Source organism: Arachis ipaensis, chromosome B8, assembly GCF_059453495.1.
Source record: "Arachis ipaensis isolate K30076 ecotype BB chromosome B8, ASM5945349v1, whole genome shotgun sequence".
In the NCBI taxonomy this organism is placed as follows: domain Eukaryota; kingdom Viridiplantae; phylum Streptophyta; class Magnoliopsida; order Fabales; family Fabaceae; genus Arachis; species Arachis ipaensis.
The window spans coordinates 115,800,064-115,820,640 of NC_142443.1; the positions used below are offsets into that span (position 1 = coordinate 115,800,064).

General features: G+C 33.2%; 1 protein-coding gene across 1 annotated transcript; it reads right to left on the minus strand.

Moving 5' to 3' along the window:
- Positions 1 to 4,800: 4,800 nt before the first annotated feature.
- Positions 4,801 to 15,262, minus strand: LOC107613109 (ATP-citrate synthase alpha chain protein 1-like). Its single transcript, XM_088497380.1, has 13 exons — positions 15,118 to 15,262; positions 14,799 to 14,926; positions 13,293 to 13,469; positions 12,602 to 12,763; positions 11,014 to 11,094; positions 7,439 to 7,490; positions 7,200 to 7,314; positions 6,552 to 6,633; positions 6,252 to 6,347; positions 5,935 to 6,036; positions 5,682 to 5,798; positions 5,470 to 5,586; positions 4,801 to 5,098 (listed from the first exon to the last, which is right to left on the minus strand). Exons 2-13 carry the CDS (start codon positions 14,895 to 14,897, stop codon positions 5,027 to 5,029), a joined length of 1,272 nt encoding a protein of 423 aa, XP_088353506.1. The 5' UTR covers positions 14,898 to 14,926; positions 15,118 to 15,262; the 3' UTR covers positions 4,801 to 5,026.
- Between the last annotated feature and the right edge of the window lie 5,315 nt (positions 15,263 to 20,577).

Below are 20,577 nucleotides of genomic sequence, written 5' to 3' on the forward strand. Positions count from 1 at the left end.
TGGAAAGCGGTACTCGACAATTGAAAAATTAGCTTATGCTTTTTTAATCACAGCAAGACACCTTCGGCATTACTTCCAAAGCTATGAGATCATAGTTGGACTAATAGCCTCTGCGCCAGATACTCGCAAGACCAGACTTAGCAGGAAGGCTTACCAAATGGTCGATCGAGTTATCTGAGTATGACATCACATATTAGGCTCGAACATCTCTTAAGTCCCAAGTGCTGGCCGAATTTATTGCAGAATTTACCACCACAGATGAGCTCTACACCGAATGGGAACTATACATTGATGGCTCCTCAAATGAGGACGGCAGTGGAGCCAGCATTGTTCTCCGAGACAATTCTAGAGTTCATGTTGGGCAATCAATCAAATACTTATACCCAACAAGTAATAATCACTCCGTGTATGAAGCTTTGCTAGCTGGATTACGCCTAGCCAGAGAAAGTGGTATTCAACACCTAAAGGTTTATTGTGATTCCCTACTAGTCGTTCAACAGGTAAACAGAATTTTTTAACTACGAGATTCTTTATTACAACAATACATAAATCATGCAAAAAACCTGATTAGTCAATTTCAAAATTTTCAAATTGTACATGTCCTTAGAAAAGAAAACAATAGAGCCGATATTTTATCTAAATTAGCTACTTCAGGAATACCAAATATAGAATCCAAACTATCACAACTAACTTTAGAAAAGCCAAGTATATATTGTTTGCATGTTCTGAGTTTGTCACAGGATCAAGATTAGAGAACACCATACATCAGTTACTTGAAGGATGGAATCATCCCATCCTTAGAGAAAAATCTGGTAACCTTTAGGAAAAAGGCAAGCCGTTATACCCCCATCGGTGATGATCTATATAGAAGAGGTCTTTCTCGACCACTGTTGAATTGTCTTGGAGCTGAAAGGTTCGACTTAGATATATCATAAATGCATGAAAGAATTTATGGGACACATATAGGAGGAAGGAGCTTAGCTGCAGAAATCTTGCGAGCAGGGTATTATTGGCCCTCCCTCAAGTCAGATTGCATTGAAAAGGTTAAACGTTACGATAACTGTCAAAAGTGCTCGCCGGTAATACACAACCCAGCCGAGCAATTGCACACCTCAGAGATCGGATGGTCTTTTCACAGATGGGGGGCTTGATATCCTCATACCATTTCCTATATCAAGAGGCCAAGTAAAATTTTTACTCGTTCTGATCGATTATTTCACAAAATGGATAGAAGCACAATCATTGGCAAAGATAATATCGGTCAAAGTAGAATCTTTTCTTTGGAAATTTATTATCTATAGATATGGGTTACCTATGAAAATCATCATCGATAATGGTAGGCAATTTACTGACCAAAAATAACCTCTTTCATGCATAATTTACATATAAAACAGTATTTCTCTTCAGTAGAGCACCCACAAAGCAATGGGCTCGCCGAAGCTGCTAACAAAATTATTTTGCAGGAGCTAAGAAAGAAATTGGCAGAGGCCAAAGGACAATGGGCCAACTTAATACTCAAAATCCTCTGGAGCTATAACACTACACCACACTCTGCAACTAGGGAGATACCCTTCAGACTTGTATATAGAGCAACATCAATGATCCCGGTTAAAATCTCGTAGAGGTCGGTTCACACCGACCAATTCAACAATGACCTCAACATACAATCTTGAAATGCCGAGCTCGACACAGTCGAAGAAGACCGAGACTGCTAAGATTTGGCAGTAAGCAATGCAGTTAGCCATCCAATAAAAATACAATAAAAAGGTGAAACCACGGACATTATAACAAGGCGACCTGGTCCAACGCAGACTTGAAGATGTCCAAAAACCTCTAGGACATGGAAAGCTCGCCGCAAAGTGGGAAGGCCCTTACAGAATATCAATGGTACACGGCCGAGGAGCCTATTCTTTACAAACCTTGGAAGGAACCAAGTTACCAAATACTTGGAACATATTGTCACTACGTATATACTATAGTTAGTCTTTTTGCTACAAGTCAGAAAATGGAAGGTACTCTTTTTCCTACCACCAAGGTTTTATCCCAGTATGGATTTTACTTGGGGAGATTTTAACGAGGCTGACCATCCCGACAGATCTAAATACAACAACTGTGGCATGTACTCATTTTGACCTACTCAAATTTCATTCATAAAGCAACAAACATGCATACTATTTACCAAAATCCAAACATGACATACCAATATCAGAGAGTCATCAAAGGCAGAAAATGCCAAACAAAAGTATCAAAATGATCATAAACATAAAAAAGTTAATACTAGCAAATACTTGAAAAAGTCTACAAACAACTACATCAATTCTCCTTGTCACCAACATTTTCATCTTGAACTTCACCAGCAGGTTCATCATCAACTAACTTATCATTCACTACAATCTTGGTTAAGTTAAGCTGCCCAACATCAAACTTAGGCGCAAACAGTGATACTTGACTCACAGCTCGGTCAAACCTAACTACGAACATCTCAAGTCCCTCGTCTTTGAGCTCATGTACTCGAGATGTCAACTTTTCCTTTTCCATATCCAATCCCTGCACCTGAGATTGCAATACACAAATTTGTTCTTGATGTTTCCCCACTTCTTCCTATGCACTTTTCATTTTTCTGGTGACGTCCAGAATCACTTCATCCCTTTCACTTAGCGATTTTTCAAGCTTCACCAGTTTCTCCATTTCACTTTTCTCCGAAGCTCCTAGAAATTCAGTAGTACGACCAATACAAAACATCCTAGTCGCAATCACTTGAACAAAAATATATATAAGTAATAGAAAAAACAATAAGCCAAGAGATACTTCTTACATGCGGATATTGTCCAATAACTTCTTTACCCAGGTCCTTCAACAGTTGTACGTCGCTTGGATACTGTGCGACTTTATCAGATAGAGCAGCAAATGGGAATCGATCACTCTAGATAGATTCCCCACTAGCACCACCCACAAAGCCATGAAGCCGGATCTATTTCTTCAACTCTTCCCTAACACTAGAACTAACAGCCAAGTTGGCAGCAGACAAAATTTTTAAAGAGTTTTCAGACTCAACCATCTTTCTTTTTTTTTTCTCCTTAAGGATGCGCACTAGACTGCGCAAGTTCCACCACAACATTTCTCTCTGTTCTATTGGCTAAAACTCTTTACCATCCTTCTTCTGATAAAAAAAACTCCTTATGCGAGCTAAGGACAAACTCGGAACTTTTCCACCTGCAAACCACACAAAACAGCAATTAGAACTGAGATTATCGAATAAGTAAAAAATTCAAAACAAATTTTTGCCTACTTATATAATTTCTTAAACCTTCTTCATTCACTTCAAATTTCAACAAATCATATATCGATAGTAATTTTCCCACGGAAAAACATTCAATTAAATAATTCAACATCATATTCTCATCTTCAGACCTTTCCATTGCATCCAAAATCTGCATCGACTTAGGACACCAATACAAAGAAAAACGCTCTACTTGGTCATCATCCAGGAAAAATGGATAGTCAGACTCACAAGACTGAAACTTAACAAACATTTTCTTGAAATTTTTAAACGGTAACTTATACAAAATAAACAACAAACAACCACTCAAGTTTATCCAAAGCCCTTTACGAACTCCTTTAGACTGAAATAAAGAGAAGAAAATAGCTAGAAAAGGCGGAGTTTCGAGAAAATCCATCAGGCACTCAAATGCATGAAGAAACTCAAAAATAAGTCCAATCACCTCTTCTCTCACAAACCCTTTCTTCCCCATTACAAGGAAGAAGCTCATCAGAAGTAACACACCCCACGAACCCAACTCACTAAGCAAAGTTTGCTAAGGATTTGGCATTTTGATAAAGGGACGCACGCCATTTGACATTCGTATGAATCCATTCATACAAATCATCCTTTATTTCCACAACTTTCTTTTTCGCCTTTTTCATTTTTGCGACAAAATTCAGAAAATACTGGAAGAATAAGAAACTGATCTTTGGAAGTCATCTTTTTCATCCCTTTTTGATGGATAGCAAGTAACCAGTAACTTTCCCAATACTTACCCAGACAGAAGCTTTAGAGATACCAAAACCACTATCACACGACTTAAGTTATCCACCATTATTAGCCATTAGATGGAGCAACTATTTATTTCCCACAAAAACATTTAATGGCTAAAATTTCTTCAATTTAACCAACCGCTAACATTTAGTATGGCACGAAACCAGGCGCACGTTTTCAAACAACTTTATTAGCAATTAATATTTTTATAGATATAAGCTTGACTATTCATATGCTCGGTAGCAGGCTGACCTTGGGGGCTCAGATACTAGCACGATTTTTTTACATAACAGTATAATGTCTGAAACGTAGGCAAAAGCTCAACTTGCTACCAACAATAGCAAGTCAAGTTTGGGGGTTGTGATCTGTACTCAATAATCTCGGAAGCACGACGTTATACCTTGGAACTGACTAGTCAACACTTAAACCAACTAATTCAAAATACAAAAAATGTTTTACACCTCTATAGCTGCCACGCGAATCTTGGCTTACAAACAAAAGAAAATGGTTAACGTTGGCTGATGATAAATAGGAGCACAGGCGAGCTATAGAAGCCATCGTGAAAAATACAGCAGAAAGAGAGCATTCCGATTTTAAGTTTTAGTACTTTGATATTATACGCTGACTTGAACTTCGGTGTCTTTTTGCAGGTTTTTCACATTGCTTGGACTGATGAGAAATCAGTAGCGCAACACACTAAGCAAGGACTTTGCCAACATTTTTCTCGTTGTGGACGAGCTATAATCCAGTTCTAGACAAGAACAGATATGAAACACAGATGTGCACTTGACTTAACATTATGAATTACATTATTCTATTGTATTTTCAGGATAGTACTCTCAGAATTATACATAATGATACAGTGACTTGTAGATTTGTGACAAACTGAGTTCTATCTTATCAAATGCCTCAATGATGAGAAATAGAAACGGAATCCAGGAATCAAGAAACAAGCAATGAGAATAGACTGGACTAATAATTGTATATAATTTATGCAGCAGCTGTAATGCACTGGATTGCTTGTTTGCATATGCCAGTCATTGTGGCTTCAGGTCCATAAACCTGCAAACATACCATTAATAGATCAGAGAAGATTCGTCCAAACAAGTTTTCTGATCAGCATAAAAAACACAAGGAGGATAAAATAGTTTCTCAAGATTTAAAACTTACAAACTTGTCTCTTATCGAACATATTAGTCCTCTCATTCATATTAGGTGGAGTCTATGCTATTTATGGCTACAGTAATTATGGTAATTAAATAATTTTTAACAACACTTAAAATTATTATTGTTTAACATTTAGATATCATTTGCTTTTCAAATTAAAAAGCTTTGAATAGTTACTGTAACTACCATAACACGCATTAGTGTTTTTGGTTAGGATGAAATTGAGGATTTATTCTAGAATTAGTGAAGATGTTCAGGCATATAACCTCAATGGGGATGCCGAGCTCCTCTCCAAGTGCGCGCATTTTCGCTAAACCTTTTTGGTAATTAGGACCTCCTCTCCTCACATATATGTGCATCTTTGCTTCTCTTAGCTTTTGCTCCTGTTTTTCGCAACAATTCGCTGGAAAATCAGTTAACTTTTGCCACAAGTTATTATATTAGAATCAGAGAAAAGCTCAACAAGCCATAGGGTTACCTTCTCCTTTAGAGCTTGAATTATGCCGCTAAATGTGGCAGCAACATCTGTGAAGTTGGCTATTCCGCCGCCTATTACAAGGGCACGCTTTTCGCCATCAGGATTTGAAGTTGCACACTGTGGTATCAAGTTCAGACTTTAGTATGCATTTTATATATATATATATATATATATAATATCTGTGTGTGTGTGTGTGTGTGAAAATTGTAAAATGATTTAAGTACCAAACAAGAATAGTATTAAGATTAATTACATCAATTACAACTCTGGCATACTGCAAGATCTCATCTTCCTTTGGTGCGCCGCTGTATTCTGCGTAATTTCCGAGCTCAGGTGCATAACCAAGGTCTCCTACCTGTTTTTTTTTTTTTTTTTTAAATTAGATTTTGTACATAAGCAGTTGATTTTCTTGCTTGCTTGATATTCGAAGAATATATATAACAAGTAATTGGAGAGTAAACTATCATTGTGTCAGTTTTGGACAAAATGCAGTTAGAAAGAAAGAAATAAAATTTTGGTCCAGAAAAAATATCTCATTTGGAAGATAAACAAATAAAAAGATGAACAAACCGTGTCGGCATAGATGACACTAGCTCCTCCCCCAGCTACCATTGTCCAGATTCGGCCCTTCGGATTCAAAACTGTGAACTTCAAAGATGCACTTGTCTGGCATCAGAGAAATAAGCAAACAAAATACTTTTTAGAGTAAACATTTATAGGCCCTGCCCCATGATACTATTGGAAGCAAGATTATTATTGATTCTTGATTAGTACCAATCAAGGAATTCAATTAATCCTGGAGATCCATATACAGATCAGATGCGATGGATAAGATTGTAGATAATACAGATTTGAAGTATATGCCTTCACCTTTTCATCTAATCCATGAATAAAAGACTCAGTCGTACTCATAATCCTTCCAAATGGCATTGGAAATTCAACGTTCCCCCATCTGCAAATAACAAGAACAAGCAGATATATTGGTTCAACTTTTAAATATGAATTAGAGATAGGGGAGAAATTATTGCATGGTTCTAAGAACCAGATTGATACGTTTAACCAGGTATTAGTTATCAAACCGATTTAATTTCAGATAAAAATCACTTGGTAATAAATCGGTTAAAATTAAAAAAATCGGTTAATTTGTCAAACTGAAACAGTTTTTTAGTCGTTAACCAGTTTAAAATAATAAATTATAAAAAATATTTTTTAAAAAAATATTATATATTTTATACATAAATATATCATTTTATTATATTCAATTTATTTTTGGTTGAACTTTTAAACTTTTGGTTCAATGGCCGATTGGGTTGTTAGAACCTTAAATTAATGCATAATATTTAGGTGGATTGTGCTCCATCCATTGATATAATGACATTTCTAATAAAACTGTGGTTCTTTTCTTATCCTAAAATAAAACGATCATATGTCACTCTATCAAAGAACAATGTAGGGTGCAATAATTTCTCTATTCGTCAAATAATAGTTAATGTTTTTAGTGGGAAGTAATTAACCAACTTCTTGAAGTTCTTGAAAGCAGCAGTGTCATCTAGCTCTCCTCTCATATCCAGAGGATAAGGATTTCCATTGACCAAAGTGAAAGGATTCATCTCTAAGAAAGTGAAGTCCAGGTCTAACACAAGATGAAAAACAATATGTTAAAGACTAAAATCTTTAATGATTGTTGGACTTGTCTTCAAATTTCAAAAGCTTATTGAATGGTATTTAAGTAAGTAAATATGTATCTTGTAATATACCCTGAAATAGATTGAATATCACCTTGAGAAATTCCTCAATTTCTCCCTTAATCTGCAAACATGAATAAATAACTTTTTTAAGTTATAACCAATTGAATCGAAGTTTCCAACCAACCAACATATATTATTTGTTTTACCCATCTGAAATTTATTAGAATGAATTAGGATTCTTAATCATTACTCAAAAATCGATATAAAAATTTAAAACACATTTTGGTTCCTAAAAAAAAGAAAAATAAAAATGACTTTATATATAAACGTAAGCATTTAATTTATTACCCCAACTCCTCCTATGTTACACTTGCGGTACATAGCCGGTCCCAAACCCGGATAAAGGAGGAGGGTTATGTTCGGTCTTCGACAACCAACATAAAAATATAGTCGAACCCCCATGACATGAATCAAAGACATTATTGTGCTAAAGCTAGGTCGTTGCCCGAAAGTAACGCGCTGTATGACTCGAGTATGGTGTCAAATGAGCAAGAGCCGCTGCATCGGTGCCCGGATGTAGTGTTAAATGAGCAAGGGTTCTCGCGTTTTCGTGAACGGATGAGGGTAAATAAGCTAGTTCACAAAGTAAAAGGTAAAGGTCGGAGCGACAGAAGGTTGAGATTTGGGACATGGAACATAGGCACTCTAACAGGAAAGTCCATGGAGGTGGTGGACACCATGACAAGGAGGAAGATTAACATTATGTGCCTACAAGAAACAAAATGGGTTGGTGCGAAGGCTAGGGAGTTTGATACTTCTGCCTTCAAACTTTGGTATACAGGAAAGGTGAAGAATAGGAATGGGGTTGGAATAATTGTGGATAAGCAGTGGAAGAAGGACGTAGTGGATGTCAAGAGGATGGGAGATCAGATCATCTCTATCAAACTTGTGGTGGAGGGAGGTGCTTTCCATGTGATTAGCGCCTATGCACCGCAAGTGGGTTCGGACGAACAACACAAGATAAGGTTTTGGGAGGATCTAGAGAGTTTGGTTCAAGACATACCTTTGGGAGATAAGATTTTTTTAGGAGGAGATTTAAATGGCCATGTTGGTAGAGAAGTGACTGGATATGGGAGTATTCACGGAGGCCATGGTTTCGGGGTGATCAATACCGAGGGTAAAACTATTTTGGACTTTTTCTCAACCTTTGATCTTCTCATCGCAAATACATGTTTTAAAAAGAGAGACGAACATCTTATAACCTATAAGAGTGGCATGACAAGCTCTCAAATCGACTTCTTCCTGTTGAGGAGAGTCGACCGAAAATTTTGCATTAATTGTAAAATTATCCCGGGAGAGAGTTTGACAACACAACATAAAGTGCTCGTCATGGATTTCCGCGTTGAGCAAAAGTTGAGGAAAAGACATTATACGAAGAACCCAAGGACGAGGTGGTGGCGGATGAAAGGTGAGGAACAAAGAAGCTTCCTAAGACGGGTAGGAGAAAAGGTAAAGTGGGATGGAAATGGAAGTGCGGAAGAGATGTGGAGGGAAATGGCAGAAGTTATTAGAAGAACAGCAAAAGAAAGCTTTGGTGAATTTAAAGGAATAGGACCAAGAGACAAGGAGTCCTGGTAGTGGAATGCTAGTGTACAAAAAAGATAAAGATAAAAAGGGAGTACTTTAAAGAGTGGTCTTTATACCGCAACGCAGATAACTGGGAAAAATATAAGGCGGCTAAGAAAGAGACAAAAGTGGCTGTAAGTGAAGAAAGAACAAGAGAATATGAGGGTCTCTACCAGTCATTGGACACAAAAGAAGGAAAAAAAGGTATATATAGAATCGCAAAGAGCCATGAAAGATGAACGAGAGATTTGGATCAGGTTAAGTGCATAAAGGATAAGGATGGATAGGTGTTGGCTCAAGAGGAGACGATTAAGGAAAGGTGGCAGAGCTACTTCTACGAGTTATTTAATGAGGGACAGAAAACTCTTCCGAGCCTTGGTCGATTATGCACAAGGGAAGAAGATAAAAACTTTGACTACTATCGAAGAATTTGAGACTTTGAGGTAAAAGAGGCTCTAAAGCAGATGAAAAATGGCAGGGCAGTAGGACCTGATAATATCCCGATTGAGGTTTGGAAGGGTCTTGGAGAAAAAGGCATCAACTGGTTAACCAAGCTTTTTAATGAGATTTTAAGGTTAAAGAAGATGCCTGATGAGTGGAGAAAAAGCAGCTTGGTACCTATCTACAAGAATAAGGGGGATATACAAAGTTGCAGAAACTATAGAGGGATCAAGCTTATGAGTCATACCATGAAGTTTTGGGAAAGGGTGATAGAACGGAGGTTGAGAAAAGAGACACAAGTAACAGAGAGCCAATTTGAATTCATGCCAGGCAGATCTACCACTGAAGCGGTATACCTTTTAAGAAGGATGATGGAAAGGTATCGTAGTAATAAAAGGGATCTACATATGGTGTTTATTGACTTGGAAAAAGCGTATGATAGGGTACCAAGGGAGGTCTTATGGAATGTTTTAGAAAAGAGGAGGGTAAGGATCTCATATATTCGTGCAATTAAAGACATGTATGATGGGGTCACAACTAGTGTGAAGACTCAAGGTGGTGTGACAGAGGAATTTCCTATTGGTATAGGATTACACCAAGGATCATCCTTAAGTCCATACCTTTTCACATTAGTCTTGGAAGTACTCACAGAGCACATCCAAGAGCCTGTGCCATGGTGCATGCTTTTTGCCGATGATATCGCCCTTATGGGAGAATCAAGGGAAGACCTAAATAAGAAGTTGGAGTTATAGAGAGAAGCCTTAGAAGTGTATGGTCTGCGTATAAGCCGTAGCAAAACAGAATATATCGAATGTAAGTTCAGTCCGAGAAGGGAAAACCCTAATATAGAGGTGAAGATTGGAGAAAACACCCTACGAAAAGTTAAAAGTTTTAGGTATCTTGGGTGCATCATACAGGATAATGGAGAGATTGAACAGGATGTAAATCATAGGATCCAAGCAGGGCGGTCAAAATGGCGGAGTGCATCTGGTTTTATATGCGACAAAAAAGTGCCTTTAAAACTTAAAGGTAAATTCTATCGCACCGCTATAAGACCGGCTATGCTTTATGGTACGGAGTGTTGGGCAGCTAAAGGGGAGCACGAACATAAGTTGAGTGTGGCAGAGATGAAGATGTTAAGATGGATGAGTGGTCATACGCGATTGGATAAAATAAGGAATAAAGATATAAGGAAGAGAGTTGGAGTAGCACCAATTGTGGAAAAAATGGTTGAATCGCATCTTAGGTGGTTTGGACATGTGAGAAGAAGACCGATAAAACATCCAATCAGGAGGGTGGATGAGATGGAAGATGGACAAGGGGCGAAAGGTAGAGGAAGACCTAAGAAGACCATCCATGAGGTGGTCAAACGAGATCTACATGTAAATGGTCTCTCTATAGACATGACACATGACAGAACACAATGACATCGTTTGATTCATATAGCCGACCCCACTTAGTGAGACAAAACTTTGTTGTTGTTGTTGTTGTTATTGTATTTAATTTATTACCCCGAAAGTACGTAGTAGATATTGTGAACCGAAAATAGTATAAACTATAAAGTGAAGTGAATATACCTCCAAGGGTAGGGTTGCAACAAGAGGGGCAATATTCTCTGATGTAAGAGACACTCCTGTTGGAACAAATATAGTCTTAACCTGAAATACTCACTTTGTTAAATTAAAATTAATATCTTCAGTATGTAAATTATAAATTTTTAAATGCAAGAAACAATAACAAAATACATATATAATTATTTGATCAACAGAAACATGATATACAAAAATAGATCTACTGATGTTAGTTGTGGGAGCGTTTGCATAGGGAAAAAAAAAGTTTTAGTATATATATACTATATATCCATGTAGATAATGCCCTATTATAATAATCAGTTTATTCCGACATTTAAAGAAAATTTACTTATGTGAAACAGTAATTTATGTTATTAAATATCAATAGCACACAATGATAAAATTTAGAGAAAATTTTATCTTTTTCTTTTGAGAGATGCTAAAATGATATTTCTCCTTCTTTTATTTATAAAATATATATTTTTTTTATAATTTTTAAAAAATCTCATCTTTAATTCATTTAAAATTTTTTTTTGTTAACTAATGTTAACTTTATCTATTTTCTAAGAAAAAATAAATTATTTTTTATAAAAATAGTCTTTAACAAAAATTTTATTTTTTAGTCATTAAATTTTGCTTACCAAAATATCCTTTGATAAATTATTTTTTATTAATTAAATTATATTTTTACCAAAATATATTTAAAAGAAATTTAATAATTAAATTATTTTTTTCTAACATACCATTCAATAATTTTTTAATTACTAAATTGTAATTTTACCAAAATTTTTGTTAACAATTATTTTTATATTTTACTATTAATTTTTTGATATCAATATATATTATTTTAACATTAAATAAAAATTTTTTTACCACTGTTAATAAGTATAACAATTAATATATATTGATATCAAAAAATAATCTTACCAAAATTTTTTTTATTTAATGTTAAAATAATATATATTGATATCGAAAAATTAATAATAAAATATAATTATAATTGTTAACAAAAATTTTGATAAAATCACAATTTAATAATTAAAAAATTATTGAACAGTATCTTAGAAAAAATAATTTAATTATTAAATTTTTTAAAAAATATTTTGATAAAAATATAATTTAATAAATAAAAAATTAATTTATTAAAGAGTATTTTGGTAAGTAAAATTTAATAACAAAAAAATAAAAATTTTTGTTAATGGAAATTTTTGTAAATAACAATTTATTTTTCTTAGAAAATAGATAAAGTTAACACAAAATTTAAAATAGATTAAAGAGGGATTTTTTAAAAGTTATAAGAGAAAAAAATATACATTTTATAAATAGAAGAGATCAGAGTGTCATTTTAGCATCTCTCAAAAAAGAAGAGTAGAATTTTTTCTAAAATTTATGTATCATATAATTAAATTAATCGAACATTTATATCGAAGAAAGAAAATCCAATAAATGAAAGGAAAATAAGTAAAAGAGAACATGTCACTTCACTCCAATAAATTGGTTAAAACTCTATTTTTAGTATAGATAGATAGATAGATAGATAGATTAAGCCATAAGTAAAAAATAAATAAATAAATAAAATCCTCATTTTTATCACCTTGTCCCAGTTCTCTTCAATTTCAATTCCTCCACACTCTGAAAAGCTTATGCTGTACCCTAGTCTGTCGGAGACAATGTTGAGGTAAAACTCTTCATTGTGTGGGATGAAAGGTTCAACAATAAAAGTTGTTATAGGTCCTTTGCATCCACCCATCTCAACCTACAATAAAAGGGGAAAATATAATCTGATGGGGAAAAAATTACCACAAAACTTTAGTTCGTACGCAATTTATCGCTAAACTCTTAAAATATATAATTTAATTTCTCTGAAATATTTAATTGTGTTAAAAATATTTTTTTCTGTTTTTTTTCCTAAATTATCCTTCTATTAATAGAGAATCGTGCTAATAAAACACCACGAGAAATATTAAAGTTTTTAAAAATTAACTTGAAATATATAAATTGAGGAGGCCAAATTGCAAATTAAAATTTTTTGAAAGTTCAAAAGATACACTCAAATTGTACTAAATTTCAATTTCTTTATATAAAAACAAAATGAAAAGGGCATTATTAGTACCCTTGTATATATCGACAGCGTCTCATACCCTTGTATTACCCCGTTTTGGCTAATAATACTATGCTTTAGCCATTAAAACATAATATTTAAATTTATAAAGTGAGAATAAATTGGATTTTTCTCTAGTTGGATTAATGACTTGTGGAGGACAGAGGAGATAAGAATTAAGTACTTGTTTTCCAAGACGGTCATTCACAAAAGAAGCAACTTGTGGCAAATCCAAATTTAAGGCCACCAAGCCACTTTTGCCACGCTTTCCAAACAGCATGTCAGGTTTCACAACCAACTTTGAAGATGAAAGCCACGGTTCCTTCTCTGCCAACTCATTAAAATCCGTGTACTTTGTAACCTGATGAAATAAAATTACACACAACAGACGAATTCATTATTATTGTATGGTGCATTGGTGCAGATCATTAATACGGAAAGATGAACTTTTCCACGGCTATCCATATTACAGATTCTTAATACAGCTTTAGAACACGAAAAACAAAATTGCTCTGTACTAAAAATGTCATATGTTGTTGACTAATAAGGAAGATGTAATCTTAGTCCTTGTGTGCTTCAGATCTCACAATGTCAAAGATATAATCATGTTTCTTTAATTCGCTTAAAACTTTTGAAATAAGTGATACTATGACATAATATTAAAGTATTATGATCTAAAAGAAGTTCTTACATAAAAAGACATATTAAAAATATAGTTATTTATATATTTTTTCTATTAATTTAATTTTTTAAGATAAATAATATTATGACACACACCAAGTAACAATATTATTTACAATACTAAAAGTCGACAGTAACAAAGACCTGTTCTATTAAAATTTTACTATAAATTAGTTAATGGTTTATAAGCCAATAAAATAAATCCAGATTACTTGCTACAACGTTCTAGAACAAGAAATGTGTTTCAGATATTAGGTATCTTTGTTTTTATTCTAAAAAACATTATTTTATAAAGTTTTTTCATATAAGTAAAAAAGTTCTAAAATTTATATTTTTGTTTTTTGATAAATTTATACAAAAAGATAGAAAATTTTAGTCATTTCATGAAATTTATGTTAATATTTTAAATCTTTCAAAGTTGATTTTTGTCAATCCGTAAAAACTGAAATAAGTAAGCATAGATATGACAAAATTGACATAACATATTGACCTTAAACAAAAACAGGGTCTTATTGTTTTCCAGGACAACGGAAGCTAACAAAACTTCTAATGTAGCTTCAACTTGTTGATAAAGTATATTGTTATTACAGACATAACAACAACAATAAAACCTTTGTCAAATGAAATCATTGCACATGATCATAAAAAAGATTAGAGAAGTCAAGAAGTATATACGATGAGAAACGGTAAATCTCGTGTTATGGAGAAAAAATCCACTGAACAAATAGCAACGGTTTTGCAACTGCTGCAAAATCAGTTATCTGATTTGCTACAATTGTGCCAGCGGTTTATTAGAATTGCCGCAAAATCAAATTCCCACCCCTAACTCACAACGCTTCTAAAACTGTTGGTATGTCATTTTGCGGCGGTTTAAAATCGCCGCTATTTGACGTGTCTCTTGTAATGGATTAAAATCAACAGATGAAATTAAGTCACTAATAATTTATGAATAATTATAATTAAACTACAATAAAAAATTATATTATAATAAACTTCCAACATTGCTTACTTGTATAGATTTGATGGGCAACTCCTTGCCAGAGAGTCTCTTGAAGTGTTCCTTCAACAACCTTTTAGAGTCATACTCTCTGATCTTCTTTCGTGCCATTTTCGCTTCTCAAAATATGCAATAATTTACTTCAAGAAAAAACACAAAACAATTAAGATAAAAAAAAAAAGTCAGCTTCAGGAACATGAGAATTCTAAGTCAAATCATGTTCCTATGAAATGACTTAGATCACATGTAACATAGTACTTGTTAGTTGTTACACAATAATCAAGCATGAAAAATGGAAGACGTTGAAAAGAGAGGTGATGAGTGTAATTACCGTTAAGAAAAGGGAATGGATCGAATGGGGAATAAAAGGGCAAGGAAGAAGTTAGATCCAATGCTGGGATTGGAGAAGTTGTGTGAAGTTATATACTATACATGAATGTAGCAGCACGAGAAAAATGAGCAAAAAGAAGAGGAGCACGAGGGGTAGAAAAGGTATATTATAATATTGTGGTATTTAATATTTATTACTATAATAATCACTCGTGCTTCTCACGGAATGATGAAACGGGCAATGTACAAATCAAACTCAAATTTTTTTTTTAAATTTTATTTATTTGTATTTTACCAAAAATCCTAAACTATAATATAGTTATCATAAATAAGATATATGATATTATAGATACTAATATATGATATAAATCTAAAATATATAAAAAAAATGAAATTAGATAGAACTTAACACCTTTTAAAAGAAGCCTGATAACATGGAGATACAAAAATAAAATAAAAAATATAATTTAAATAAGATAGTAATATTAAGATCAGTAAAAAAATTGATAAGCATTAATTATATGAATGTTAATTAATTGATCTCCTAAAAGCTAAGCTTTATTTTCGGATAGGTCCTAAAAGAAAAAGAAAAAGAAAAGAAAATATTTTTCTCATATATATAAGATTAAGTTGATATTGGTTTCTATAATTTAGGTCGAAATTTTTTTTATTTTTAATTTTTTTTAATACAAAATCGTCCCTAATATTTAATTTAGTTTTAAAATCGTTCTTTTAGACAGATTAATCTTTTAAATGACAAAAATACCTCTCTCTCTTTTCACCATCATCATCATCGTTTCTCTCTTTTCACCACCACCGTCACCCCACCCACTACCACCCCATCACCATCTGTTCATGAATCTAACAAAAAATTCCAACCTTCAACAACTTTAAATAAATTAAAATAAAAACAACAATTTATCTCCAAAATCATCATCATTAACAACAAATAAAAAAATCATCATCGTAATATAGAACCAAATTTGGTGTAACTTCAACAGTGTTTCTGTCTCTCACATGGATTCAGATGCATCCCAGACCCCAACCGGCAATTCCATAATACAATTAGTGCAAATCTAACAACTTCAACATCTTAACAAATAACACAGCAATCACACCTTAAGAAAAGAGATGTCAAACAATGATGAGCCCTGCCATAATTAGGATCCAACCTCACGCCCTACCATGATTTGAGGCTTGTTCCTAATGCGTTGGGTATCAAAATCAAAATCAAAGTCTTGAAGATCTTACTATAAAGAGCTTTACACTTAAGTTCGTAAATCAAAGGTGATGAAGTATTATGACCTCTAAAAATAAAAATATGTACATAGATATATATGAAAAGAAGCTTAACAAGGAGTCTTGAAGAAAAGTGGAACAAAACAAACCTCGAAAGTCGCATCACACTCGAAACAGTTAAAAATAAAACGCGTAGATAATAGTGAAATCGAAGAAACATGAGACATATGGAATAAGAGTTTCAAAAAAAAAAATACATATTAACAAGTTCCAGATTCGACCTGCGAAACAAAGGCCGGCTAGAGCATATATACAAATATACAATCCAAAACATATTCAAAATATAAATCCTGTTTCTACGAAATTAACCTCTAAAAGAGACAAAATACAAGTTATACAAAGTGGAGAATATGTACATATCTAATTATCTATATACTAAGTACAAACTACAGCTCCCTAAAATAAATCTTTGCTTGCATAAGAGTCTCCAGCAACGCTCAACGAGGTGCCTCACGTCTTGCATCTAAAAAACAACAGAATATGTATGGAATAAAAATCGGGGGTTCTCAGTATGGTAAAGGTGCCCGTATAGATAATATATAAGGTCCCAGGAAGCCAGAGATATTCCAATAGTTTAAATCCAATCCTAGAGTTCTCATTAAGCCAGAAATAAGATGACTATATCTAAGGATTCTAGTCTAACTCAGCTCTCTACATACCTCCTATTCACCAAGTGGAACAACCCTCAACGTCACCTCTGCTAGCATAAGGGATCTCTCAGAAATAAACACAAGCAAGACAAACAAGAAAAACACAGATATAGATAGCAGATACAGCAAATAGGCCAAGTAGCAGTTAATTACAGTTAAGCAAATAGGTAAGCCAAAACAAATGCATATTCAAACAAAATATACAAGTGCATATGATGCATGTCTGCGCTACGAGCGATGAGTCTCATCTGTCAGTTATACAGCCAAACCTGACATATGTAGTAGCAAATCCTGGATAGGAATACCATAACATGGAGCAAGTAGGACAAAACCGCAATCCTTGCATCTTACCCGCGTAACTTGAAACAAGGGGGACAACCTCAACCCTTGCCTCTTACCCAGGCGGTATTACAATTCTCGATCCGAAGCAAATGTGACAAAACTAACCCTTGCATCTTACTCGATGTCTCGAACCTTTAGCCGTAGCAAGTGGACAACGCCACTGCATCTTACCCGGTGGTATATCTCAATCAGATTAAATTTTTATTTTAAATTCTATTTTCCATATCATTTCAATTTATTCAAAAAGAAGTAATTAAAATCAATCCTCAGCATTCATAGATATACTTCCAGACTCTTTCCTCCTCATAATCATTTCTCAATATCATACTTTATAATCATCTTTTTCAATTTACTATCTCAACCCCTCAAATCTCATCCATAACCCTTCTACCCTCTATTTCACCAACTCTAGACTTATAACATGGTTTAAAAGGCTAGAAGAATGATCGAGAGCACACAAATTTCATTTCAGCCAAAACAAAATGTCACGTATGCAAACTAGTGTTGTGTATGCGAGTATGTCAAAAAGGCCAATGTCACGTGCATAGCTATCTTCTGCGTATGTGAGTGTATGGGCAGAGCCCAATACTCGCATTGCGTGACACTGTCGTGTACGCAAGCATATCAATTTTGCCAAAAAGTCGTTAAGTTCAGAAAATTAGTTTTTCACACCAAACTTTCAACGCGCATAACATTTTTGTTAAAAATCATTTTCAGTCTATTCTTCGAACGTTACAAACTCCACGGTTCCAATTTTCAATCAAAACAAGTTTCACAAGTTTTGGAGGTCCGGAAGACAAGTTATCACCTAGCGAAATTAGTCTAAAAATAAGTGTGTATTTGGATTATAGTTTATAAACGGGAGTTTGCATAAAATTGATTTTACAAACTTGATTTTTATCAAAAGTAAGTTTGTGTTAAAGTGATTTATGTTTGGTAATCTTTATATCAAAATGGATTATAGTAAAGTAAATGTTGTTTAGATTATACTACTCAAAATTACTTTTAGATAAAAAATTACTAAAATAGACATCAACTTAAATAAATTTTTTATATTATCCTATCATTTTAATTTAGATATTCAAATAAATCTTATTAATTATTTTTATAATGAAATTAATATTTACATACTAAACTAAAAATAACATATAAAAATTGACAAAATATATTTTTATATCAAAAGCAAAAATAATATATGAAAAATATATAAAAATATATTTTATTAAATTATATTACTTATAATTTTTTAGTGCTCTCAGTACTCTTTATTTAATACTATTTTTAAACTATAAATTTTAATTATTTATGATTTTATTATTATTTATAATTAATTTTTTATTTACTTTGTTATTTTTAATGGGATTAATAATTTATATGATAACAAAATTATAATAATAAATTAATATACAAGAATTACACTTACAAATTTTAACAGAGCAAAACAAAAATAATTTTTTTTAGAAAAAGCTAAAAATAAAAATTTTATAAAAAATATAATTATATATTTAAAATACTTGAGTACTAAAGAGACTACAAGCAAGGAAATAAAGGATAGAATTGATAAGAAAAAAATAAATTCAATCCTAACGTGATTTTCTAAACGCAGAAGTTACAATTTCTAACTTCTTGTAAACGCACGTTAAAAACGTAAAATTACTTTGGCATTTAGAGCAAAAAAGCATCTAAACATAAAAAAGAAGCGTTCAATGCACTCAAATGCGCTTCTCTTCTTTCTAACGCTAAACCAAACACAGCCTAAGTTTTTATCAAAAGTTCAAATCCTCTAGTTTTCTAAAATTCTCAATCCAAAACCAACCAAACCACAATTAAATCAATACCACTTACTTCTATACACTATCACATACTCTTTATTCACTTAACAATCATTCCAGCACTTAAATTCATCAATTCATTCAAATAATTTTCACACATAATTCTACCAATTTCACCAATTATCACCAACATCACATTTATACAATTTTAATCCAATAATTCAGAGTATTCAAGCCTATCTTATGGCAACTAGTCTAAATTTTCATACAACATTATATATTTACTATTAGAAACCAAAACCATACTTTAGCTAATTTCCTTCCAAGCTCAATCACCTCAAAAACCCTCCTCTTCACAAGCTTTCAAGCCAAACCCTATAAGTTTTTAGCCTCCAGAGTTTCAATTCAAGTACTCCACTTTACCAATTTGACTTCAATTCACATGAATTCAATCTAATTCCAAATAATTTCATACATAACAACAATTTCAATACCTAAACTTCATAAAATTAGAGAATTCAAAGGGGATAAAAGTTTCTCACCTTACCCATAGATAATTAAGGCGAAACTCAACAATTTCTCACTACTAGATCAAACCTAAAGCATAAAAAAGCTGAAAATTCTCAATACCCAAGAACCATAATGAAAAAATTGAAAAGAGGTAAGGATTGGGTGAAAAATCTCAAATTTCTTACCATTTTATTCGAATGGATTTGAAGACTCGGCGAGATGATTGCGTGACCACAAACGGTGCGGCGATTAGAGCTCCTGATTGAAAGTTATGAAAGATTGAAATTAGAAGTGGAATTTGGTTTAGGATTCTTCCTCAATCTCTCCCTCTCAGCATGAATTGCAAAATGAGAGGGGAGGAGTGGCTGATTAGGTGTTATATGGGTTGGGCCTTGGGTCCAATATAGGTCCAGTTTAATCAGTTTGGCTCGTTGGCCTAACTTTAGACCAAAATCTTTAAAATTAGAGTTTGAATTCGTATTTTAAATATTTTTACTTCTCCAAATTATAAAATTTTATTTCCTAATTTCTTTTACTCATAATTAATTTATTAGTTAATTATTTTTTAATTTACCAGGTTTTATAGCGAGCGTGATGGCGAGGGCAAGGTGCACGCGAGGGCGACGACAAGGCTTCCTTCTCTCCTCCCCTCTCTCTCTCTCTCTCTCTATATATATATATATATATATATGTTTTTGCTTCTCTCTCTGAGTTGCTTCTCTCTCTCCTGAAGGTGTGATGGAGATGATGATATTGAGGGTAAAATCGTTTTTTCGGACGATTTTAAAATTAAGTTGAACCTTAGGGACGAATTTGAATGCAAAAAAGGTTAAGGACAAATAAAATTTTTAACTTAAATCTTAGGGACCAAAATTGTACTTAACCCCA